We start from the raw sequence: 27,237 nt of genomic DNA, 5'->3' as shown, positions 1-27,237 counted from the left end.
CTGAATTTGAGTTTAATTACTGTTCTTTCAAAATTTTAAATTCCTCATTGGACAACCAGTATAGTTAAAAACAATAACAAACCTCCAGCAACAAGCAAAAAAACATACCAGTATTTCCACTGACTATATCAAAGGGCAAATAACAATACAGAGGGTGCCAAAAAAATGTATACACATTTTAAGAAAGGAAAAAACTGTATTAAAATTGTAATACAATGAATGATGCTAGCATTCCTTTTTTTTTTTTTTTTAAATTGGGGAATATTGGGGAACAGTGTACCAGTGTACTTCTTTCTCCAAGGCCCATCAGCTCCAAGTCGTTGTCCTTCAGTTTAGTCCCTCCAGCGCAGCTCCGCTCCAAGTCCAGTCACTGTTTTCAATCTTTAGTTGCAGGGGGCGCAGCCCGCCATCCCATGTGGGAATTGAACTGGCAACCTTGTTGTTGAGAGCTCATGCTCTAACATACTGAGCCATCCGGCCGCCCCTCTGGAAGCTCAGTGGCAGCTCGTTGTCTTCAATCTAGTTGTGGAGGACACAGCTGGCCCATGTGGGAACTGAACCAGCAGTCCTGTTGTTCAGAGCTTGCGTTCTAACCAGCTGAGCCATCGGGCCGCCCTGTGCAATTGACTCTTTGAACAACATGGGTTTGAACTGTACAGGTTGACTTATGAGTAGTTAGAAGTCTGCATACAGGTAGGGCCAACTTCAGTTCTACACAGATTTTCAACTGTGTGGGTACTCAGCACCGGTGACCCCCGAGTTGTTGAAGGGTCAACTGTATTTTAAATTAAAAGTGTATAAAAAAGTGCTGGGCCAACATTTTCAGAAATGTAGATAGTGATAAAAAAAAAAGTGTGCCTACCTATAATTTTAATAAATCCTTTTAAAATGCTTTGAGAAAGGAAAACATCTCCATCGGGTGCCTAGGAAAATCTTATCAACCTTGAATTCCACCACAGGACCCTACATTGTCACTAGTTAATGGGAAACTAAGGTGGCAGCATCCGATTGGATAAAGATGAGGCCTTACTTGGTGCCTTTACACATTATTGTCACAATAATGACGCACAGCAATGTCACAGTAATACCTGGGTAGTACTATTATCCCCATCTTATGGAGACTTGGTTTAGACATGTAGCCTGGGAAAACTAATGGTACTGAAGTGGTTTCTGAACTCATTTCTGACTCATTCAAAAAGACCCAAGCTCTTTCGGCGCTTTGCCATCTGCCTTCCTTGCAGAGGTGGGCACAAACACAATAGGCACTGTAAAATAAGTATTAACATGACTGGTTAAGAAAAATGTGTGGTTCAGTGAAAGAACTAAGAAGTTATATGAAGAATTATCTGAAATTGTTGTTATAGGATCTCATGGTCCTGACATAAGAACATTCTTATTAGAGTGTTCAGATTATTTTAAGCGTTGTTTAGCCAGCTGAGAAGACTAATGAAAGCCACACACACACACCATTGGTGAGCCTGAAACTAAAATGTGTGTATCAGCTAATTCATACACTGCCACAACATAGCTAAGATCAGAGGATATGACAAAGAGGAAATCCAAAGCTGATCATGCTTCATTAATCTTATTAATATACTTTCCGGGTTTAGGAATGGGATTGTTTAAACAGAGATTGCATCAAGTCAGGTTTCCCTGACTCTGATAACATAGGAGTTAAATTTTCCACAGGGCATAGATGGGCTGCTTGTGAAAGAAAAAAATAAGACGTTGAGCTATCAGGGAAGGTCTTTCTCTAACGCTGCCATTTAAGCCAAGTCCTAAAAAGTGAGACTGTATTGGCCATGTGAAGAGCAAAAATAAGAGGAAGAATGTTATAAGCAAAAGGAAGGACATGTGCATAGGCTGTGATTCAAGAAAGGAATGGAAAGAAGACAAGTGGCAGAACATAGTAAAAGAGGGGAGAGATTAGTTTGAGATGAAATTGGAAAAAAGGTCAGAGACTAGATGATGCAGGGCCTTTAATCCTTGTTAAGGAATTTGGATTTTATTGTAAGTGCAGCAAGAAGTCTTGGAAGTCTAACAGACAGGAGCACTGTGATCCAATTTGTGTTTTAAGAGAATTATTTTTGCAGTTGTGTGCATTCAAATGAGGCAGAGGAGAGTTAGAAACTACTTAGGAAGGTATTGAGATAGGCTTAGCTATACCTTGGAAAGAAAGCAATATTTTTAAAAAATCAGTGCCTTAACATTACAGAGGTTTATTTTTTGGTCACATAACAGTGTAGTTAAGTTGGGTGGCTCTCCTAGGCAACTCTCAAGTGGTAATTGAACATCCAGGCTCCATCCATATTTTGACACTTATCTTTTTAAATATATCTTGTAGCCTTTACAGTTACCAGGACGGGGAAGAGTGAGTGTGGATGATCGCTTAGGGGTTTCATGACCAGGCCTGGATGAGATCTAAACACTTCGGCATATACCCCTGTGGCCAGAACCCATTCACATTGGCCCAATTCGGACTGCAAGGGAAGCTGGGAGAGAGTCTTCCCTTGTGGGCAAGAGGCAAGGAATGAGGAAGGTCTTGACTCTGATGTAAGCAGTAGAGAGGGGGTGAATTCTTGCTCTACCCCCTTTAATTTTCTCTTTTCATTCCCCATTGTACTTACATGACCTAGCTATATGAGACCCCTAAATGCAGTCAGATGAGATGACCAGCCCTTCTCCCAGCACCCCCTGCCTGCAATGCTTCCGTTTCATAAACCTGCTTGTCCTGTGCAATTGCAAGCCTAACTCAGATGCCAACTTCTTCAGTCTGCTCTGATTCCTTCCTGACAGGAAGGAAGTACTACACTCTTGTAGCAGTACTTTGTTTAGTCTCCTTACTAGCTAAGTTCCTTTAGAGCCAGCGCCTTGCCCATTTATCTCAGTTTCCTCAAGAAATCAGCACAAGGATAGGCATTTAGTAAGTTTGCCAAATTGAATGAAATCTGCTCGATCTGATCATTGCTTCTATTGAATGCAAACGGAAGACAAGACTGTTTTGTTCACCTTTGCATTCCTAGCACCCAGGACAGTAGGCATTCAGTGTATATCTGAATCAATGAATGGGTATTTGATATAACTATAGAACAAGTAGAGTCGCAAAACATCCCTGTTTACTTGACTCCTTAAGTTCAACTGTGTATATGCAAGAGATAGAAAATTTTTAATATGTCTGTGTTTTTGCCTGCCTGGTGACTCAGTTTGCCATGCCCTGTGGTGACGATGACGGTGTGATGCCCTTGTGAATCTGCTGCTCCCTCGGTCTTTCTCTCATTGACAGATGTCCACTCATCCAGAATCTGGCTGCACTGAGCGTGGTTCTGATGTTTAAAAGAATAGCAATTTAGGGATACAATAGAACCCCTAAAAGCAACCAGCTTACTTCATTTACATTCATCTGAAGAAATAGAAGTCTATCCTTTATGGGCATTTTAACGGGCTTTCACGGATAATTTCAACTATATGCTGTTTTTGCTTTGCCTGCTGACTAGCTGTAAGTCTTCTATAGTGCAAATAGCTTTGCACTTCAAAGGTACACTTTAGTTGGTGTTTTGCCACACACTATTTGTATGACCTTTCTAAGACTGTTTTCTTGTCTGTGAAATGGTAAAAATACCTTCCCCACAGTGTTGTTAAGAATTTAATGAATTAATTGTGGGAATGTTTTTTAAATTGTAAAGCATCGTAAACGTAAGTGGTAGTACATGTATCTCAGTGGCACTGCATTTGCCTATAATTATCTCATTTTCTTCATTCTTATATTCTACTCAACATGACTTCTATGTTGATAGAACGTCTTTATATTTTCTTTATGTTACTTTGTCCTGTTAAGGAGAAAGGAAGTGCTACTTACCTTTTCAGTTGACCTTGTTAGGAGGCATCGAGCTTAGTACAATGTCACTTCACCTTGTGGGCTGACACTACATAAAGGGAAGATTGGTATCAGGCAGCCCTATTGGCTGAGCAGCCAGGCTGCCTCACTCAGTCTCAGGTCCCCTGGGGCAGCCACCAGGGACACTCCTGAGTTGTCCTCTGTATCTCGATGTAAGTGGTGAAAACCGCTAAAACTCTGGGCTTTTGCAACTCATTCTCTTTATTTGATTTCTGTCTTGTTCTGGTTCTGTTCTCCAAAGGATGCGTGCAATGCATTTTTCCCCCTGTACCAATGCTGCTAAAAATCCCTGGAAGAGGAGAGAAATCTAGAACACGTGCGTTTCTTTTCCCCTGTTGTATCTATTTATCACTGGTGTGACTCAATTTCTTTTGCAGCAAATAATCTACCTTTGAAGTAGCCAACCCAGCATTGCTATTGTGCTCTGCTGGTTAAGTGCTTTATTGATCCATTCATTTGCCATTCGTTACCTGAGAATTCAGGTATCAGGATTCTCAGTGAGTCCTCAGTATCACATTACAAATGATTCTTGTTTTTGCAAAGACTGGACTTTGTCTACGTTCTCTTTGAGAGGGCAAACTGGGATTTCATATGGAGGTAAATATGATAAAGCTATTGATTGCTTTTGTGCTAAAGACAGAGAAGGGAAAGATGCTTCCCTAAGGCATCAGTCTACATCAGATGACTGATTGCTATAAAGAACAAGGATATTTCAGGTGGTGGGAACTAGCACCAGGCATTTTTGTGGAGCACACATGCTTACATGTATAGTTAATTTAGATGATGCATTTTTGTTGGTTAAATTTTTTCTCATTATTAAAAGTAATGCAGTAAAGAAGTAGTTATTATAAAAGTAATACATAGTTATTACAGAAAAGTAGATCATCCAAATTATTCAAAATTTCATTACCTAGACGCAGTATCTGATTTTTACATACTTTTTTTGTGTCTTGAATAATTTGCCTTAGAAAAATCATTTCATTGTGTATCCCATTATAATTAGGATTGGGAAAAATGGACTACCTCTTATACATAAGTGCAAGTAGAAGGGAAATGAATAATTCACAACAGGAGCCAAATAAAAAGTAATACTGTATTGTTGCTTGTCCACACCCTCCTCAGGTCCTCCTTCCCCAAAGTCTTTTTTTCTTCCCCTCTCCCCCAGAAGTCATCTTCCCCAGTCTCCTCCCCTTCCCTACTTTCACTCAAGGAAGATTCACCTTCCTGATGATTTTATGCCTCTAGAGTTGCTCACACTAGTTCACCAATCTCTCTAATTGCAGCAAAGTGGAAGCATGTTTCTCAAGAGGTCTGATTTATCTTAAATGTTCTTAGGAGTTTTGCTTTCTAACTTCATGTTTATCGTGTTATAAAATATCATATTAAATGTCTTACCTCTGAGTAAAATTCTTCAGGAAGCTGTGCCACATTTATCAGGTGACTTGAAACCCTCTCTGGCATATGGCTTCATCTCCTGGGGGTCCACATTACCCTAATTTGAGAAACCTGGATTCTTTAGATGAGTTTTTATCTTCTAAGAATATATTATTAAATAAAAGAAGTAGAGGAGTCAGTTGTATACTAGATTTCCAGTGATTCTCAGTGGAGAGATTTGGGACTTGCCTTCCTAGAGGGGAAGTGTCAGAGTCATCTGCAAAGTTTTTTCAGATTTTATTCTACCCTTTCTTGAGTTTGAAAATTACTGCCACGATGAGCTCTTGTTCTGATTGGAAAGTATTTTATTCCTCAATTGTATTGGAGTAAAAAAAAAAAAAAAATGAGGCCCACCAGTTCTCTCTCTCTCTCTATGTGTGTGTGTGTGTGTGTGTGTGTGTGTGTGTGTGATTTATTAGGTGACTAATTGATATTCTCAAATCTATTTGAACGATTAACTGAATTGGAGTTTTTTGGTTTTATTATTTATTTAAGCCAAATGTGATCTCATAAATTCAGTTAACCAACTATCCTCCCCCACTCCCCCCAAAAAAGTCTTTGACTTGTCCTGTTTCTACAAAGTATCTGCAGAGTTCTACCGAGTCTGACTATTTTAGTCTGACTGTTCTTTTTTTTTTAAAAATAGTATTAAAGAAGCACTTTTTTAAAACAAATTTTTATTGGGGAATATTGGGGGTCCGTGTGTTTCTCCAGGGCCCATCAGCTCCAAGTTGTTGTCCTTCAGTCTAACTGTGGAGGTTGCAGCTCACTGGCCCATGTGGGAATTGAACCGGGGCAACCCTGTTGTTCAGAGCTCACACTCTAACCAACTGAGCCATCTGGATGCCCCTAGTCTGACTATTTAGTGCCTCAGTGCTTTATCTTTCCTTCTGTTTGTTGTGTTCTGTGCCTCCTGCTGCTGGTCTCTAGTATCACCATCTCAGTAACAAATTGTTTCTTATTTGAGGCCCAATGGCATATGCTACATTTTCTAAGACATACAATACTGTGATGATTGTAAGAAAATAATTCCATGATAAAAGGACATCTGGCGTCAAAGCTGTTTAAGAGCACCTCATTGCAGCCCAGTACTGGCAAAGCATTTAGCAGGAGTGGGCTAAGTTAGTGCTCACACAGCAAGGCAGTTGCTGCCTCATGGGCAGGGACTCCACCTTCCCGGAAGCGCGCATCTCGCTCTGTGAGAACCTATGAGAACCTCGATTTCTAGAATCAGGAGAGAGGTCTAAGGTCTGTCACTTCAATTCCTATATGCTAGGCCTCACTCTATCTTCTTCCTCCTTTGTGTTTTCTATAGCGCTCTACTTCTGACAAGTTGGGGAAGTCTAAGCTATAACTTACGTCAACAAAAATATGACCAAAATAAAATTTCTCAGGTTTTATAACTATGCCTTTTCCAATTTCTTTTATCTTTTTTTAGTTTCCTTTTCTACATTTATTATTTTTTCTTGGGGACTTAAATGAAAGGATAGGATCATGTGAATGTTTCAGTAAATATTATTACAAATAAACATTTATTTTTGAAATGTTTTTAGAGTAATTGTTTAAGGGTTCTGTACTCAACAGTTCCAACATGGTTTGGTTTTTTTTGTTTGTTTTTTCCCACATCAGCAAGCAATTATCTGACACCAGCTGGGTGTCCTATAATTCAAATCAGTTTTAACATCATCTACCCAGAGATAGAGAGCGTCAGATTCTATAGGTTAAGAATTCAGCCCCACAAGGCTGTCCTCCACGTCAGATGCCAGTTGCAAGTCCTGGTTGTTGCCTGTACTGATCGACTGGATATAAACCAGAGGTTCCCATGAATCCCCATCTTGGGTTTGCTTAATTTGCTAGAGTGGCTCATAGGACTTGGAAAACCAATTTTCTCACTAGATTCCTGGTTTATTACAAAGGATATAACTCAGAAACACCAGATAGAAGAGATACATAGGGCAGGGTATGAAGAAAGGGTGCAGAGCTTCCGTACCCTCTTTGAGGGAACCACTCTATCCGCACTGCGACGTGTTTACCAACCCAGAAGCTCTCAGATGCTGTCCTTTTGGGGTGTTGTCGAGGCTTCATTACATAGACATGATTGATTAAATTATTGGCCATTGGTGATTGATTCTACCTGTGGCTCTTCCCCCCTCCCCGGGAGGCCACAAGGATGGGACTGAAAGTTCCAACCTTCCAATCACATGGTTGGTTCTTTTGGTGATTAGCCCTCATCTTTAGATGCTTTCCAAAAGTCACCTTATTAACATAAACCCAGTTGTGGTAAAAAGGGGCTTTTTATGAATAACAGGACACCCATTTCACCTTTATGGCTCTGAAGTAATTTCAGGAGCTAAGGACAAGATACCAAATCTTACAACAAAAGATGTTGCTGTTGCTCATATCTCTCCGGAAATTCCAAGGGTTTTAGGAGCTGTAAGCCAGGAACTGTGGACAAAGACCAAATATATATGTAGTTTTTATAGCTCACAGTATTATTGACTCTTATATATAAGACATTGTATTAGATACAGTGATGAACAAAATTAGTCATGTACTGGTCTCTTGGAGCTTACTCTCTGGGTGAAAGAGAGAGAAATCAATTAAATGATCAAAAATAACTATAAATTTACAATTGATAGCACTTGACCATCTATCTCCTTGTTGAGATATTTTCTTCACTTGGCATCTGGAACACTACACACTTGGTTTTCTTATGTCACCGGCCATTCCTTGGTTTCCTTTGCTGAGTCCTTTTCTTCTTTCCAGCTAAATGTTGGAGTGCCCTAGGTCTTAGTCTTAGCCCTTGGGCCACTTTGCTACCTAGTTTCATTAGATGACATCATCCGATCCTATCACTTTAAATAATTATTAATATCTATATGCAGATGACCATCAAATTTGTATCTGTATTTATTTCTCCCTAAACGCCTTAAAATTTTCAGTGTCTCTATCCTCACTGCCCTTCATCTCAGTAAATGGTAGCACCACTGACCCAGTGGTGCAGGACAGAAATCTAGATTATTCTTTCTTTACTCTCACAGTTTTCATCTAATCCATCAGCAAATTCTGGTGGTTCTATACAATGTATCCAAATCCTGCCACTTCTTATCACCTCCGCTCTTACCCTGCTAGTTTAATGTCAGTAGCCTCCTCCCTGGTCATCTGTTCTAGCACCCTCATCTTCATCCCTGTTGATGGCATCTATTCTCCACTTGATAGCCAGAGTAATCTTTTTAAAGCCTAAAACAGACCTATACAACATCCTCCAGTGAGGAAGTGCTGATTTCAGGCCTGGAGCAGGAAATGTACAAGATGAATCCCTGAGGATAGAATAATGACAGTAAGAGAAATAATGAGAGAATGAAGCCATACTCATAAAATTAAAAATGATGCATACTGTCAGAAACAGTAACGGGAGGTTTTTGTGAGATCTTTCTCAAGAGCACATCAGACTTTTGGAATTTAAAGAGAAAAATAACTGAAATTATGTATAGTATAAATCAAGTAATAGGGCATATTTCTTTGTGATAATTTGTGTGTGTACATGCACACACACATACAGTTTAAGAATTTTTCAGACCCACAAAAAAATTGGGAGAAAGCACAATGAACTTCTGTATATCCCTTAACACATACCAGCTGTTAACACTGGTCACTTATTTAAATTGAACCATATAAAAATGCCCCTTTTTGGCAAAATAAGTGATCACATAGATGGTAGAAACTGAATACACACATATACATACAGTACACATTTCCTGTTGCCAAACCATCTGAAAGTAAGTTTTAGATATGATGTTTCATTATGTATCTTCCAAGAACAAACATGTTGAACCACGTAACTATAAACAAGTGCCTCACCTGAGAAAAATCAATATTAATTCAGGTCATTATACACATAGCGTCTTTATTCAAATTTCCCTATTTGTTATCGTCAGGTGTTTTTTTTTAATCATACAAAAAACGAATTTATGAGTCTTATTCTATAAGTGAAAGCACCCCAGACTGTTGGCTTGTTCCAGGGATGGCTTACTCTAGTTTTTTCTGTTTACTGCTGGCTTACTCTAGTTTTTTCCTTTGTGGTTTAGCTTCTTACATCCGTGTTTGACAACAGCATCAAAACCTTTGGAGTAATTGAGAGTGACCCTTTTGACTGGGAGAAGACTGGCACTGATGGCTCGCTGACAACCACCACGATTTCTACCACCCCTCAGTTGCATACCCGCTTGACCCCTGCAGCAATTGGGTATGTCCTCCTAAACAGCTCACGCAGCTATCTTTCCTGGAGAGGTTACATTAGCAGAAATTATTTCATGCAGATTCCTTCATATTACCAAATGCTAAGACAAACACAAGTGAAAGCCTATGGATTTCCTTGAATTAACAGTGCTCTCGTATATACTTTGGTTCGGATGTACTTTTCTTAGAAAGTATTTATAGGTCATATTGTGAAATGGGAACCTAGAGCTTGTGTTATTTGTTGGTATCAGATTTACTGTGGGTTTTCTTCAAAATGAGAAGGGGCATTTGTTGCATTTACTTCTAAAGAGTATATGGAACCCTGGAAAGAATGAGCTGCAATTAGATCTATATACTGTGCTTAAGTTTATTTGGGAACAAAACATGTAGTTTGTTCCTCTTAAGAAAGTGATTTAACTTCCATAAGAAAGTGATTTAATTTTCAAAGTGTATTAGGAACGGTTACCTATCATGTATTTCCATCTTCTTGATTTTTTTGTTTTTAATGTTTTTCTCTACATACATATAATATAGTTGCTTTTGTTTGTTTGTTTATTTTGGGGGAGGTTATCTTTTTTTTCTCACCCACTTTTTTACCTGCTCTGGTTGCTTTAAACTGGTTTTTAAAAAGTAAATAGGCAAAAATCCTCATACAATGTGCGCTAGTAAGACATTTTATCACTAATCCATTACTGTGATTTTATATTGAAAGATGGGATCACAGCTTACTGAATCAGAAAATCTTATGTGGGCTTATAACTGGACACATTATCCTTGATTAGCTAGTCTAAGAGTTCTTAAATATGGGATACCAACCAGCTATATCAGAATCACCACAGGTGTTTGTTTAAAATATCTATTTGTAGGATTCAGCCAGACTTACTGACTCAGAATCTAGGGATGCAGCACAGAAGTCCATGTGCATCAGATGTTTCTCGTGCTTCTATGAGATTGGGACTCACTGCCCTAGTCCCGCCTCCCTCCCACTCCCCCATTTTACAAATGAGGAAATAATCCTGACACTGAGTGAATCACCCAACTTTAGATAAATATTAGTCACAGAGCTTGAGCCTGTCTAGAAACTTTGATTCTTGTTTTAATGCTTTTGTCTTCTTTCTCCTTTGATTATTGTTAGAAGTAAATAAACCTCAAACTTGCAAAAATTGGGTGGTAGGACTTCAAGTTAGCTGAAGTCAATGAAGACAGTGTAAGTTCCCATCTTCCAGTGTTTCCCTCTAAAATAAGACAGAACAACAAAGGAAAAATAAAACACCACCAAAATCATGTCCTCAACATAATTTGAAAACAAAGCATCCCCAAACTTCAAAATAACAAAAAAAGAGAAAATAACAAAACTCCATGTCCTTGTGCAATATCTCTTAAGACCCTGCCTCTCCCAATCCTGCCATAAGGCTCTCTAAAGCCAGGTCAATAAAAATTGTGGAGAAGAGGAGAATTAGCAGTGGGACCTAAGGTTGATCTAAAACCACACCAGAAAGACTAAGTCCATCCTAAGAATAAAATGTCCAAGTACATCAGATCGTGAACTATAGGGAGGTAAATATATGCATGATTCCAACACAAGGCTTCTGAGGAAGAAAAAAGACAAAAAGAAGGGAGAAGTGTCCTTTGTCAGTTCAGTGTTGAAGGACCAAACATGTATCCATTTGGGTTCTATCAGGAGAGAGAAACTACATAGTAATTTGAACAGGGAACGATGATACAAATTATTACCTGTAACACGGAACTGGAGTAATGTGGGATTGATTAGTAGAAAGTCGAGAGAACTGTAAAGAATACATGAATAGCAAATATAAAGTGTAATTCCTACCGTACTCCTAAGGCTGAGATTAAGCCTCCAAGCAAAGAGCCCTGACCCCAGCCCTAACCCTAGGACTGAGCTCCTGACCTTGTTGAAGAGGGTTTGTCCATACCTCTGGAAAGTCGCTCTAATGCCACACTGGTAGAATTTGCTAAAAAGCTTCTCTCTGGAACTTGATCAAAATCTGCCAGAGAAAGCTGTTTGCTGGGGCTGTCTCACTAGACACTCTGCTGCAAAACTTCTGGGTAGTGGGGATTGCTCAGGCAAGCTTTTGGTTGCTCCTGTCTATGTGAGACAGATGGTGAAGATGCCGCGATGCTTCAGGGAGAAGCCACACATGATGGAGAAGCTTGCCCAGCTATGCAATGGAACCCAAAGCAAAACACTTTCCTCCTGCAGTTTCTCTCCTGTGCCCTCCCCTGACAAAGCTCCAGTGTCAGCTGGCAAAAGGAGATATTTAAAGGACTGAGATCCACTTTCACAAAACAGGCAAAAAAGATGAATTTGGAGCTGAAAGGCAATAAACCAATATTTGCAGAGGGGCAAAAGCGGAAATAAAATTTACCTACAAGAAAAGAGAACTCTAAAGTCAGAGGACACACAGTATCTTCCCTGACCACAAAAAACAAATAAAAATCCACTTAAGTGTTTGGACTTTTCTATACTGACAGAAGAGGGCACTAATTAAACTATGAATCGTGTAAAACACTCCAATAACACAAAAATGAACCAAAAAAAGATTTTTAAAGTTCCATAAAGTGTTATTGTAAAAAAATCAGAAAAGAAAATCTAATTAACTAAGGGAATTTCCTCTCAGAAAAACAACCATGAGGAAGAAGAAAACTGTAAGACAAAACCCCAAAAGGAATTAAGTATGCTCATTTATTTGAAGATATGGATAACCACCCCAAATCAGAAGTTTAAAAACTAAGAATAGAAATAGATCCCCCAGGGATGGCCAAAGAAAGTGAAAGGGATTAAGAAGTACAAATTGCCAATTATAAAAATAGGGGATGTAAAGTCCAGCATGTGGGATATAGTCAATAATACTGTAATAACGGTGGTGTCAGACTTATTGGGGTGATCACTTCACAAGGTATATAAATGTCTAGTTACTATGTTGTACACCTGAAACTAATAAAATATTGTATGTCAACTTTATTGAAAAAAAAAAAAAATGTTTATAAAGAAATAGACCCCAAAGCGGGGATTGGGGAGAGAAAAAGGTAAAGGAAAAGAGAGAGGAAGAAATGAAATGAGAGTTAATTGGACTCAGGAAAAAAATGGAAGAAAAAGATATCTCAGAATTGAATAAAGTATAAAGTACACAAAAGAGACTAGACTCAAATGAATATGTAATAAAAGGCGCTGAATAAAATTAGGAGAAAAAAACCCAAGAGAATGAAAATAAAATAATAATTTAAAAAGGCTAGAGAGAAAGTAGTGCAAATGGGAGGAGTAGAGAACGAATAGCATTTGTATTATTAGAGTAAAGAAGAAAAACAAAACAATACCAGTTAAAACAGAAACTCCATAGCAAAAGGTTAAATAGGAAAACAGGGACTAAGAGCATTTACAAAAAGGTATACGTCCAAAGGTGACCATTAGGTAAACCTTCCAAAATACAAGGGGAGAAAAAAAGTTTATAAATTAAGAAAAAATAAGTTTATAAATACCCATCTTGTAGAGAGAAATATAGCAAATATAACAAAGTACACATAATTATAAAATACTATGGCAGAGTTGAGACCCAACATATCAGTCATAGTAATAAATATACATGGGCTTAACTCATCTATTAAAAGAAAAAGATTTTCAGTTTGGTTTACATCGCTGTATACATATTCTATATACAAGAGACACACCTAAAACAACCAAGAAAAGGTGTTTCGTAAAGAGATGGACAGATATATACCAGAAAAATGGAAAGAGTAAGAAGAGAATGTTGATCCCAATGTCAGACAATGTACAATTCAAGACCAAAAAGCATTATAAGTTATGAAGTTGGAAGGGTGCTTTTTAATGCTAAGTGCCACGGTTCACAAGTGGGACATAGTATTTATTAACATTTAGTTACCAGAATTGCAACAGTCACCTCTAAGAAGCAGCAAGTACAGGAGATTAATGGAGGTATAGATAGAAAACACACTAGTAATTGGAGATTTTAACATACAACTCAGTTCAAGATAGATCAAGTGAGGGCCGGCCCGGTGGCTCAGGTGGTTGGAGCTCCATGCTCCTAACTCCGAGGGCTGCTGGTTCGATTCCCATGTGGGCCAGTGGGCTCTCGACCACAGGGTTGCCGGTTCGATTCCTCGAGTCCCGCAAGGGATGGTGGGCTCTGCCCCCTGCGGCTAGGGTTGAACACGGCACCTTGAGCTGAGCTGCTTCCCGGATGGCTCAGTTGGTTGGAGCATGGGCTCTCAACCACGAGGTTGCCAGTTCAATTCCTCGACTCCCGCAAGGGATGGTGGGCAGCGCCCCCTGCAACTAAGATTGAACACAGCATCTTGAGCTGAGCTGCCGCTGAGCTCCCAGATGGCTCAGTTGGTTGGAGCGCATCCTCTCAGCCACGAGGTTGCCGGTTCGACTCCCGCAAGAGATGGTGGGCTGTGCCCCCTGCAACTGGCAGCGGCAGCTGGACCTGGAGCTGAGCTGCGCCCTCCACAACTAAGACTGAAAGAACAACTTGAAGCTGAACAGCACCCTCCACAACTGAGATTGAAAGGGCAACAACTTGACTTGAAAAAGGGGCCTGGAGGTGCACACTGTTCCCCAATGAAGTCCTGTTCCCCTTCCTCAATAAAATCTTTAAAAAAAAAAAAAAAGATAGATCAAGTGAACAAAGAAGAAATAGAAGACAAACAACATGATCAATAAGGTAGATCTTATGCATATTTTCCAAATATTCCCTGATGACAGAGATTGCACCTTCTACTCAAGTGCCCTGGGAACATTCACAAAAATTGATCAGTTATTAGGTCACCAAGAAAACATCCATAGTTCCTAAATGAGAAATACTACATTGTCTGATCACACTGCAATAGAACTAGAAATTAACGAAAACAAAAATGTCAAAGGCCCTTCCACCTGGAAACTTAAAAATCTCCTATTAAACTACCCTTGGGTGAAAGGGAAAATACAAACTGGAGTTACAGGACAGTAATGATGATTAAAACACATAGAATCTGTGGGATACATTTAAAGCCAAGATCAGAGGAAAATTGATGTTACTAAACAAGGAGGTACATAATGTCTTATTACTGAAGATATTAGTGTTGATAATGTTGCTCAAGTGGTGTTAACCAGATATCTCCACTGTAAAGTTACTGTTTTTCCCTTTGTAAGTAATAAGTATCTTGTGGGAAGATACTTTGAGACTATTCGAATAAATTTGGTTTTCATCATACTTTTACCCACTAATTTTAGCATCCATCAGTTGATCTTGCCTGCAAAATATCAGGCCCACAAGCCTACCATTTACTACCGTGTTTCCCTGAAAATAAGACCTAACTGGAAAATAAGCTGTAGCGTGATTTTTCAGGGTGACATCCCCTGAACATAAGCCCTAATGCATCTTTTGGAGCAAAAATTAATATAAGACCCTGTCTTATTTTCAGGGAAACACAGTATATGGCCCTTTAAGAAAACACTTGGTGACCTCTGAGTTATTTCTATTTGCAAATGATAAGGAAGAATACCTGGAAAGCCCTAGAGAATCAGTGTTAAAGAGAAAAAATGATAATGTATGTCCCACAACTCTGAATTTCTTAGCAGAAGGAGAAAGGAAGTTCAGGAGAAGGTAGGAAGATGCTTTAGATCAGGAGTCAGCAAACCTTACCTGTAAAGGGCCAGATAAATTTGTGGGCTCTCTCACACTACTGCTGGTTGTTGTAATAAACAAAATGGAAAAGAATGAGTGTGATTAAAAAAAAAAAAAAAATCTTAAAAAAAAAAGAATGAGCGTGACTATGTGACATAACACTTTATTAACAGAAATAGGTGAGCAGGCCAGATTTGGCTGACAAGCCCTAGTTTACCAGCCCCTGACTTAGATTATGGGAAGGGAATATGAAAAGGATGTCCATTCTTTCTACTTTTCCCGTTCTTTCATACATTTCCTTCCTTTTTTCCCTAATCTGCTTCTGTAATTGATACCTTGCCTACAAACACAGACCATGTGTTCATAATACTCTCACAAGTACTTTCTCACTCATTCTTATTCCTTAACATGATACAGTTTTCCTGGGAAGAAATTTCTTGATCTCAAACTCCAGATTTGGATCTGAGTTTTAGGAGAAGGAAGAAAATAATAATTATGTAAGGAGTAAACATGGGAGAATAAATGCAGAGGAACCTGAGTCATGTGAAAGAGAGCCTGTATAGAGAAGACGAAGAGTTCCTTGAAGTGTGTGGTATTATACTAAAGCATAGAGATATGAGGGAAACTAAGACAGAGTGAAAATAGAAGCCACTTCATAGGTGGAGGTGTGGTTTGTCTCCTGAGGAGTGGAAGAAGAAAATGCCAAGGAATTGGTATAATTGGAAAGAAGCAGAATAGTAGCTAGGCATAAGGAAAAAGGATTTGGAAGAACACTGAGTGATTAAAATGTAGAAAATACTGTGGGGCTAGTAGACTGAACTTCCTCAACTCAAATATTCATCCTTTTGCCGTCCCTTTCCTCAGGAACAGAAGGAGTTCTTATAATAAACATTTGCATTACCATGTAACACATATATGTTAGTGTCCAGTGTAATTCTTTGCATCAGTAAATGAATTATATTGAACTTGTATCTAAAAAATCTTTTACTGGCCAATTTATTCTGAACTTTACTTTTATATTAAATCATTTGAACTATTTTAATCCAAACTACCTTTTCAGTAATTCCTAATATCAGAATTATAGGTACTATTTTACAAGGCTATAAGGTTTTTTTGGGGGAGCTATTATCAGTGTTTTTCTAGATTATTTACCTCTAACCTGTTGATAAAGAGGTTCATCTTCTAGCATTGATCCCGGTAGGAAGAGGATGGTAGTGAAGGTCATCAAATTTGGTGAAACAGGTCCCAGTAAAATGACTGATCTTTGTTCTCACAGCATGACATATTTCTGACACCTGGCCCAGGGTGCAACCGTTACCCTAAGTCAGGGGTGTCCAGACTGCGGCCCGCGGGCCAACTGCGGCCCATGACCCATTGTTAATTGGCCCGCAGCAAATTCCAAAAATATATTTAGTTTATTTAAATAAACCAGGTGAAGCAATACGTACTTCACCTCGAGTGAGTGGCCGGGCTGTTTGTGTATTTTGCCGCATATGGCCCTTGGTGAAAAGCGTTGAAAAAAGTTTGGACACCCTACCCTAAGTGGTTCTCTGAGGAGATACGTATTTTACCTCTTATAATAATTGTGTCAGTATAATTTACCGAAGACTCATTTTTTGTTGTTGTTGTTGTTGAACTTTTGAACATCCTAGATCACTTCTAAGAAAAGGTTTCATTGTATGCTAAATATTGTGTTCAGTCAGCAGTATTTAAAAAAACAAAACCAAAAAACTGGAATATACAGTTATAGCACATTAGAGCTGGCAGGGGCCATATCACTTAGTGAGTGATAACTGAGAACTAGAAAAACCCTTCATGGGTCAGAAGTCTAAGGGAGAGATGACCAACTATGTAAAAAGGACATGAAATTATTTTGAAAGAAATATATAGACAAAGTACCAATTAATATTTTCTGTTGTTCCCTGTCAGCTCATGTAGAATATATGAACTGTATAATTGCAGAATCTCTAGTTTTCCTTTAAAGCCAAGAATTTCCTTTCTCCTTTTTATGTCCCTAGGGCCTTGCATGTAGTAGGTACTTAGTAAAAAGTCTGTAAATGAAAAAACAAATGCACATTTCACACTATTAAAAAAAGTAACATTACCAATTGATCTGATGATACCTGCCTACAACATTGTGACACTTAACATTTTCCTGTTTCTAGTTTTTGTTATTCTCTTTAAAAAATGGGTAAAGAATAGAAAATATTAAAATTGACAAAGACTTCTTGGAAAACAAACCAAATGTTTCTGACTTTTAAAGTGATTGTTAAATCAGTGAGTTATTGTATTAGAGTTTGTATTTTTATATCAGCTTGAAAATTCTATTGATCAAAATATAGAAGTTTTATTTTGTAGAATTCGCATGGCCTATTTCCAAGGTTTTTGGTTTTGTTTTACTCTCTTCTGATATATAGACTTCATCATTTAAATCCAGAAACAAAATGTAGTATAGTCTTATAGTAATTCTTAATTCTGGTGTTTTTAAGTTCTGTCTATTTTTCACCCTCATTTTTAGAATTGCCAATGCTACACCTATCCCGGGAGACTTGCTTCGAGAAAATACAGACGAGGTGTTTCCAGATGAACAGCTTAGTGATGGGGAGAATGGCATCCCTGTTGGTGTGTCACCAGATAAATTGCCTGGATCTCTGGGACACCCTCGTCCTCAGGAGAAGGATGTCTGGGAAGAGATGGATGCCAACAGGAACAAGATCAAGCTTGGGATTTGTAAGGTGCATATTTCCTGCACAGGAAATGACATCTTTCTGTGTGCTTATTATTTTTCTTCTGTTGCGATAGCAAAGTATCATGTTTCTCAATTCTGAATGAGAAGTAGACACAATATTCTATTGTTAGTTATTTTTATATTTGTAATTGCGATATTTTGGCTAATTTTGTCCATAACATTCAGGTATTGACACCAAACAATCTTCATTTTGTATTTTGTGGAAAAGATGAAGGTGTTTTTAAAAAAATAACCAGACACTGAGACTAAAAGAAGAGACATCTATAGAACAGAAGTTAATTGTCTTTCCAAATAATGTGACAAGACTGGGCCCCTTCTATAGTGTGGAAGCTCTGAGTACCCATTCTGAAAATTGTCTCAAATAGAGGTAGAAAACTGAGGGTTGGAAGCATTAAACTGCTTATGTGTTGATCAAGTGGATGTGGAACACATGACAGGATTTTTTCTTTATGAGGATTATAAGCAGGTCCACCTGTAAATATGGGGAGAGATACAGATTTCTGAATTTAAATGGTTAGTTTTTAGTAATCTTGGGGCAGATTATGCCCAGATTTCTCTCCGATCTTACTGTCCCTGGTCATTTCCATTTTCATAGAAGATCAGATGAAGATAAGTGGTATGGTAAGGCAAGAAATTACAAATCAGTTTTTGGTGCTTCCTGTGTTTTTATAAGGGCTAAGTTGCAAAAGAGGTTAAGTTTATAGGTGTAAAATGAGACTTTGAGCTCATACCTAGTTACATGACTGATAGAAAATTTGCTACTCATGCTTTATGAATGGGGAATATATCTTGAAAAGAATCCTCTATGATCACTTCTGAGGAGCTACATCTTTGGACAGTATATGCTATATTGTTAAACCACATAATTTAAAAAATTAACAGTATATACTTTCAGTCATGAGAGTTTTTTGTAAAAACATTCTCTGCAAAGATGTGATAGGCTGCACTGTGGTCTGGCTATTGAATAAACACTATTTGGATGAGTAGTAGTCAGGAATAAGTCGTGAAAAGTAGTCAGGAAGTCAGATTTTTGTAATGTCAGATGTGGCACCACGAGCAAACTGTCCTTAAAGTGGAAAATCTCTACTTGCCAGCCTGTACGGGTGTCGGTGAATGTGAGAGAGTGAAATGGCACTTGACATAGGTCTTAATTACTTTGTTTTTCTTTCACCCATTATCATTATTTAATCTAGTCTCTTCTATTTTATAATTTCTTCCTTAAAAAAAAATTACTCAAATTATATTATTAGTGTTGTTCTTTCATGCAAGTAATGTTTATATGGATTTTTCAAAGATGTTTACCAGTCCGTGCATTTTTGGAAGTCCTGGACTCATCTTCTTTCTTCCTAAAATATTTCCTTTAGAAGTTCCTTTAGTTGAGGTCTTTTGGTACAGGACTATTTCAATTTTTATTTAGCTGTAAATGTATTTATTTGAGCCTCATTTTTTAAGGATAGTTTATGCTGGATTCAAAGATTTTGATTGACAGTTATCCCCCCCCCCCCCCCCCGCCAGGCTTCAACTATTGGTGGTCAGTAGTAGTAGTCTGCTGTTATTTTGTTTTGTTTTGTTTTTTCTTTCTTTGCAGAGGATCATTCCACTCGTCTTTCCTCCCCAGCTACTTATTAGCTTTTCTCCTTGTCTTTGGTGTTCTGCATTTTAACTACAATGTGTCCTTCTGCCCTACTTAGCCCCTCATTATTCTAACACTAGATTTTCTTGTTTGTTTTTTTTAGAGAGGGAAGGAGACAGGCTATTCAGGCGTGGTGACCTCTCCTACCTCTTGTGAGAGCACTTACGTCTCAAAGAGAATGTCCTTTGCAAGTTAATTTTAGTTTAGTGGGATGGAATTCTATAAGCATCTAGTTAGACATAATATGAAAAGATAAAGTTGTTAAACTTTTTGCATTGTTTATCTTTGTGCCAAAATATAAAAAATTAAAATAATACTGAAACTGAGACTAAATTAAGAAAACTCATTTAATGAAGGGTTAATAGACAAGTATGAAATGCAGTAAACTAGCCAAAATATCCTAATCTTCTCAAAACACATCCCTATCATTTGCTTATACACATTGAAAGACTTCAGTGATTCCTACCACGTATAGTAACTGGAATGTCTTCCCTGTTTTGTGTTTTTACTGTTATGTCTAGGCTGCTACTGAAGAGGAGAATAGCCATGGTCAAGCAAATGGCATTCTGAATGCTCCAAGCCTCGGTTCACCAATTCGTGTCCGCTCCGAGATTACTCAGCCAGACAGAGATGTTCCTTTGGTGCGAAAGTTACGTTCTATCCACAGCTTTGAGCTGGAAAAACGTCTGACACTGGAGCCAAAGCCAGATACTGACAAGTTTCTTGAGACCTGGTATAAAATAGTTTTTCTTTTTTTTTTTTAAAGCAACTAATATACTATTGCTATTTAAAAATACTTATTTATTTCTATCACACAAAGTCTTTTAAATAAACTTTCATTTTTATGACATTGACTTAATTAAGCTCTCATTTTCATCCATGTTTTTTATTATCATCCTGATGCTTGATGTGAATTGTCTCCTAATGCTGTTACCAGTTCTGTAACATAGCCTTTGGCTTTGGGCGCTGAGCAGTGGGAGCTGGTAACTTCATCACACTAGGTATAAGTCAAATGAACATTTTGAAGTGATTTTATCTGGAAGGTGATCTCTTTTATTGGAATGAAGAAGATGCAGTATGTAGGTGGAGAGGGCGTGACTAAGGTGGCATTAAGCCGGAAGGAAGGGAGTATGTGAAGGAGGGAAAAAGTAATTTATACACAAGGGGCAGGCTATTCAATTAAATTTAATGAAGGCCTTCTATGAGTAAGTGCTGTAGGAAAAATAGGCATGAATAAGTTTACCATTCTCCCTAGAAAGAAGGAAAGATGGAACTTTAGAGAGCTCACATCTACTTCGAGAGAAGGAAAGGCGGCGCTGAGAGCTCTGCATTGGGAATGACTAGGTCACGGTTATGAGGCCCATTATCCTCCAGTTGTGGTAACAGGAGACAGAACGAAACTTGAAAAAGCATTTGGGCTACATTTATGAATTATAGAAGCCTTCAGTCATATTAAGAGATGAGTGACTTTAATAATAGTTGCACCCTTCAATGTGCATCTCTGGTGGCTGCTACTGGTAGTGACATAGTAGGTTAGTAGCACCACATGTTTGACTAACATGGTAGTTACTGTGTCCAGAGACTCGCCTAGTCCAGCCTTAGACAGCCCTTCATACGTGTGTGTGCTTCCTCACGTGGTAATCATTCGGTCTCACAGCTGTGTGCTGTAAGCTTGTGTCTACGCGGTGATACAATCAAAAGGATGGACGAGGTTTGGGGCAGTATTTAAACATGAGTTGTGGCTAAGATTGAGAGTAAGTACAAAGGTGCAATAGGGATAAAAGAGTAGCTTGGTAAAGAATTAATCTAATAAAAGAATGAAACTAAAAAGAAGAATCCATGCTAGGGGAAGAGCTGAGAGATAAGGCAGAGTTGAGAACTGAAGTAGTACGAGAAAATGAACTCAGGCCAAAACCTAGAATGAATAGGGAACAGCTGAAGGCATTGAAGCACCTAATTACAAACTTAAGGAAAAGGCATATTGCTTAAACTGCTTCCCCACTGATGAGAGCTGTTTTCAGAAGTCAGTGCAGCCGAATACCACCAGTCACACTGTTACCTGCCCCTCAGGCAGCACAGAGATTTGTATGCAATGAATGTCAACTGCCTCTTAATCCAAGAAAACTGAAAATATACCCTGAAGCTTCCCCCAGACCACCCCACCACCACCCACCATGTACATGGAGTTCTGTGTGCCTGGTGGGCTGGGTGTGGTTGAGCAGGTACAGTACTTGTCTCCTTCAAAGCCCTGCCTTAGGAGGAGTGTATTTGAATGAGTGTCTATTTGCATACATCTCTGAAGACAAAACAAATCAGAAAGTATTTGCCTTAAGTATACTAGCTTCTTTATTTCCCCTCATAGGGCTTCCAGTGAGGCAAAAGCCCCTTGGGTAAATTGTTCTCACCCCTCAGAGAGAGTAGAGGGCAGAGTGATGGAATTGGCAAAGTGAAGGTGAAATGGATCACACAGTCAACCCGGTTAGGCTTCTCGCCTGCCCCACAGCAACAGAGACGCCTTCCTTGGGCTCCATCTTCCAAAACAGGGTTACGACAGGTGGAGAAGAGCATTAGTAACCCGTGACACTTAGGCTTTATCCATATTTTTTCTCTCATCTGTGTGTGAATATTAGCTCTGTATAGATATTACAGGTTATGTAATAAATACTTCCCTCAGACAATTCAGTAACTTTTCTCTGTTTTCTTAAGCCTGGAGAAAATGCAGAAAGATTCCAGTGCAGGAAAGGAATCTGTTCTCCCTGCTCTGCATCACAAGCCTTGTGTCCCTGCCAGGGCCCGTACGGACCACGTCTGGCATTATGATGAAGAATACCTTCCAGATGCTTCTAAGCCTGCCTCTGCCAACACCCCTGAGCAGGCAGACGGTGGTGGCAGCAATGGATTCATAGCTGTTAACTTGAGCTCCTGCAAGCAGGAGGTTGATTCCAAAGAATGGGTGATTGTGGACAAGGAGCAGGACCTTCGGGATTTTAGGACAAATGAGGCTTTAGGCCATAAAACAGCAGGAAGCCCTTCCGACGAGGAGCCCGAAGTACTTCAAGTCCTAGAGGAATCACCTCAAGATGAAAAGCTCCGATTGGGTCCTTGGGCAGAAAATGTTCATTTAAAGAAGGAAACCTCAGGTGTGATCTTAGCACTTTCTGGGGAGTGCCCTGCCACTGCTGCTTCAGAACAATATACAGATAGGCTAGAACTTCAGGCTGGAGCTGCTAGTCAGTGTATTGCAGCAACACCCACAAGTCCGATGGAGGCGCAAGCGGAAGGACCCCTTACAGCGGTAAGAGATTTGTTCCTGTCATTTTTCTCTGTTATCCACTCAAGGTGCTATTACTAAGAAAGGACTAACAGTTGATCAACTACTAAGGTTCTTCAGCAGAGGCTTAAGTTTGGCAAATGGGTATAGGGAGTGGTGTCTGAACTGAGTTCTGTAGTCAGTCTTCCAATAGGAAATTTCTCAAAAAAGTGAGGTTTCCTGTCAGGATAGCAACTCAATATACAAAATGACATTATAATCTAATTTCAGAATAACATTTATCATTAGACCAGAAGAACTGTCTATCCGTGTGTATATATATTGTTTTTTTTTTAAACTTGTATTGCTAGAGATTTTGAATCTACATTATAAAGATAGTGAGGAAGGCATATATTTAACCATTCATGGTTTGTATTTTATACTGTTGCTAGGTCTAATACTTTCCTCCCCTTTCTCTTTTGTAGCCTCCACCCCAAAATTTCTCATATTTTACATCCCTCTTAAACAATGGTTTTACATGTTTTGATGTCCAGCGTTTAAAATCCAGCGTCCCAGTCTCACTTCCAGAACGTTTGCTTCAGCATGTCTGGGTTAGAGCGAGCCCAGGAATCTGCATTTTAGCAAGCAGCTGAAGACAGTTGTGATACAGGTCTAATGCAAAGGAACGTTTTGAGAAAACTCCACCGTTTCTTCTCAATTTGGGCATTCAGCTGTAGACGCCTGTTACACTGTTGTTTTCAGTAAGCAGTGCTGCTCCCTGTGACTGCGTGAGCACGAGATCCCGAAATGCCAAATATAGAGGCAGTGAGCAAGTGTGTACACAAATCTCAGGCGCCCCGAGGTCGGGTCTGAGTACCAGGTTTCCTTAAATTCCAGTCGTTTAGCAGCCCTCTCTTCCCACTCTCCAGAAACAGCATTGTTCCCCAGGCTGAAATGTTTTCTGTTAGAACACAGTTCCTCATACCGGTGTAAAACAGTGAGAAAAGATGACAAAATGTGATTTTGTGTATAGCTCTGTAGGAATTTACCTGCACTTTAAAATAGGGAAATAAATACCTGCCTCTTTCTTCATCAGTTAGTTGGTGTTTCCTTCTTTCCCAGGCTGCTTTGTATGGTTATGCAGGTTGTTTACTGCATGCCTAGCCAAGGGAACAGTCGGGGCTGAAATCTGGCCCACATTTTGCTCGCCACACTCTGCCTCTTGTGCAAGGCTGTTTCCTCTCTGAAGAGCATCCTTTTCCACATTGTGCAAAGGTACCGTGGGGGCTGGAGGCAGGTCATGCTACCTCCCTCCTTTACCTGGATCCCTTTTCCACCCTACCTTTCTTCTTTCCATTCATTCCCTCTTTCTACCTCCCCAGATTCAGTTTCTACTTTTCTTTGACTCTATTATGCTATATACTCACCATAGCTCAAGTGTTTTTCCAATAGCATTCTGGTGTCCTTCCCTTCACCAGGGCTTTCTAAAGCCTTAGCTCCATTTCTCCTAGTGTTTTTTGTTCTCTCCCATCAATACTGTCCTGTCCACAAAGATTGTTCCCATGGGTCTTTTATACCATCTGCAACATTTTCTCTTATCAAGTCGTTGAAAAACATATATTTATATATTAGATATTTTAATTTTGACCTTATTTTCAAATATTTTTAGTATATGTGCTGCCGAAGTGAGCACGTACTTTCAAGTATTTTTAAATAAAAATGTTTTCTGAACTGAAGGTCTCTAAAGAAATGTTAGCTTTTTTTACTTATGTCTAAAGTATTAAACTTACTATTTCCTTCCTTTGGAGGCGCTTGGGGCAAAAAGTGTATTTATCTTGATTCTCTTCTTGAGGCTTAAATTCAGAGTTTACTTTTACAAAGCAGATGTTAATCACTTCACTAACGTACTACAGGCACATTAAATCGGGAGTACGGCACTGCCAAGTAGTCTCTCCAGCTGTCTTAGCTCTGATTACATGCTCTATCTTGGATGACGTGATAAACTATATTAACATTCTCTCTGAATATTTTAAATGAAGACATGTTCTGATGGGAAACAGTCTGTTAGTCTCTATCTTTTTCACTCAGGCTTGTTTCTTTTTTTAAAGATGATCTGAAGGGAAAATGTACTGATATCTTAAAATACATAGGAACTATGAAAATAGGCAAAGCAAAAGTGTATCTCTATTACAAGTATGGTTGGCATATTAACTAATAGGAACTTCAGCATTCTTTTTTTTTTAGTACTGATTTGTGAGCCTCGTTTAGGACTTCTCTTATCCATACACATGAAATCATTGATTATCAAATAACACCTCTGGTATTATTTATGATAGTATTATGGTATTAAGTATGACAGTATAATTCAATCTACGAACAGTCCGAAAAGACCAGAGATTGAAGAACTGAATTGGAAAGTAAAGAAAGCCCATTTGTAAAGTGTTCAAATGACAAACTGGACTATCATTTGGGAGAGGCTTCATGGAAGAAACCCAATCATCCAGTGGTTAATTCATTCATGTAGTTGGCATTTCTTGAGCATCCACTATGTGTCAAGTACTGTGCTAGGCATCAAGAATTCAAAGCCCAGTGAGTCTTCTTATGAACACTTTCAAGGGTCTTCCGTCTAGTAAAGGATCACAATTTAAGTGTTAAAGATGCTGTGATAGAAATCTATAGGTAGTGAAAAGTGGGGATAGTTGGACTAGATTTATAACCAAGTGTCTTCTAATATTGCATGAAGGAGCTTGAAAACTATTAAATCCTGTAGCCATGTATGCAATATGTAAGCATAGGCCAGCCAAGAAATATTTTTATTTCAGACTGTCTTTTCTGGGATTTCTATTTTTGTGTGAGTTGTGGCTTGTTTATAATTTTTAGTAACCATACAAAATTTTTTAGTTCCAATCCCCCTTAAATACACATTACACTGTTACTGATGAGTAACTGTCTCAGAAGTGGGATAATAGGGAAAGGGAAAAAGCAACTTTTATTTCTCATTTACTTAGGTCTAGAGGTTTCGCATTTTCAGTTTTACCCACTTCTGTAGCAAACACTGCTGCCCTCTCCATTCCTCACTCCCGCCATCCCGCATAAGCCAAACCACAATATAACAATATCTTCAGCAAAAGTAACCAACGTAAGCGTAGTCAGAGTAAGCAACGGGTAAAGAGTGAGTGGGACATTCTCTTAACACGTTTGACCTCTTAATATTCAGATGTTACCACTGCTGTGTACTATACCACTGCTGTGTACTGTCGTTATAGAAATACTAATTGCGTTTCTAAAAATATGATTCAATAATAGTATTTTAGTTTTAATCATAATTTTCAATACTTGTGTAAAGTATTATAGAGATGCTTTCAACAAAAGGAGTCTATAATGGAATTTGTAAGGACCCAAAGAAATTTGAATGGTTAAAATTTAATTTCTTAAATAGCCCAGGGATTTATTCCTATAACTCAATTTTTATTGACTATAGTAGAAACCAATAAATTATTCTACTACCTATATCTCTTCTAAATTATTTGTCAAAAAATCAAAATGAGATGTAGCTGTTTTGTATACCGTACACCTGTCATTTGGAAGAGAGTCTATTTAGTATGAATGTTGAATTTCCCAAAGTTTTTATTTTCTTAATAGCATCATTTCCTTTGAGTGAGAGAAAACGAAATTGACAGTTTGTAAGTTAAAATGTAAATAATAGTTGGTTTTGTCATGTTATTGTCTTTTGCTATGTGGCTGGTCCTAAACATAGGGAAACTATAAAATAATGAGGCGGCTTTATCTGAACCAAAAAGTAATGAGACTGATGTTAATCAAACTTAGTACTAGGCATTAATAAAAATAAGAAATTATTAAAGAAAATGAAGGAAAATACCAAGGTCATTTTCTCACTGTAGAAAATGTTCTATAACCTGATCTACGTAGTTGTAGAACAGAAGAAATGAAATGATTTAATTCATGCCTTAATGTTTGTGAATGATAGAAATTAAAGATGTAAACGATGCGTATGGCTTACCGCAGATCATTAAGTCCACGTGTAGAGTGTCCCAAGTGTTTTTGTGTCTATAGGTTAAGGGAATTGCTTTGTGTCTTTGGATTAAGGAAGCTATTTTCAGTTAGAATTAGCTTTCTTTTCTTCATGTTCAGCTATTGGTCTCTGGTTTTTCTCCTTTTATCTCATCAGGTACTGTTTTTGGAGACTCAGTTTCCTAGACTTTATTTGAGAGTGTGTAGTGCATGTCAGTAGGCTGTATTATGCTGTGCATGACTTTGAAATTCCTGAAGTCCTGTCTCTGACTTTGTTGACCGTGCTGTCCTCATTTGTGAAGTTCGTATTAATGATAGTACCCAATTAAAATACAGGGCAACTCTGAAATGGAATTAGTA

General features: G+C 38.5%; 1 protein-coding gene across 3 annotated transcripts in view; it reads left to right on the top strand.

Annotated features, from left to right (window-relative positions):
• Positions 1-27,237, top strand: part of TTBK2 (tau tubulin kinase 2) — a 130,338-nt gene that overhangs the window by 91,281 nt on the left and 11,820 nt on the right. For all 3 annotated transcript variants that reach the window (XM_019725389.3, XM_074327861.2, XM_019725390.3), the window contains 4 exons: positions 9,418-9,575; positions 17,732-17,948; positions 20,117-20,328; positions 22,302-22,890. In XM_019725389.3, coding sequence (XP_019580948.3) covers positions 9,418-9,575; positions 17,732-17,948; positions 20,117-20,328; positions 22,302-22,890 — 1,176 coding nt within the window. The remainder of the gene's footprint in view (positions 1-9,417; positions 9,576-17,731; positions 17,949-20,116; positions 20,329-22,301; positions 22,891-27,237) is intronic.

The sequence above is a fragment of the Rhinolophus sinicus genome, chromosome 3 (assembly GCF_057876585.1).
Source record: "Rhinolophus sinicus isolate RSI-liver-muscle chromosome 3, RSI-T2T, whole genome shotgun sequence".
In the NCBI taxonomy this organism is placed as follows: Eukaryota; Metazoa; Chordata; class Mammalia; order Chiroptera; family Rhinolophidae; genus Rhinolophus; species Rhinolophus sinicus.
This window is presented reverse-complemented; position numbering and strand designations above follow the sequence as displayed.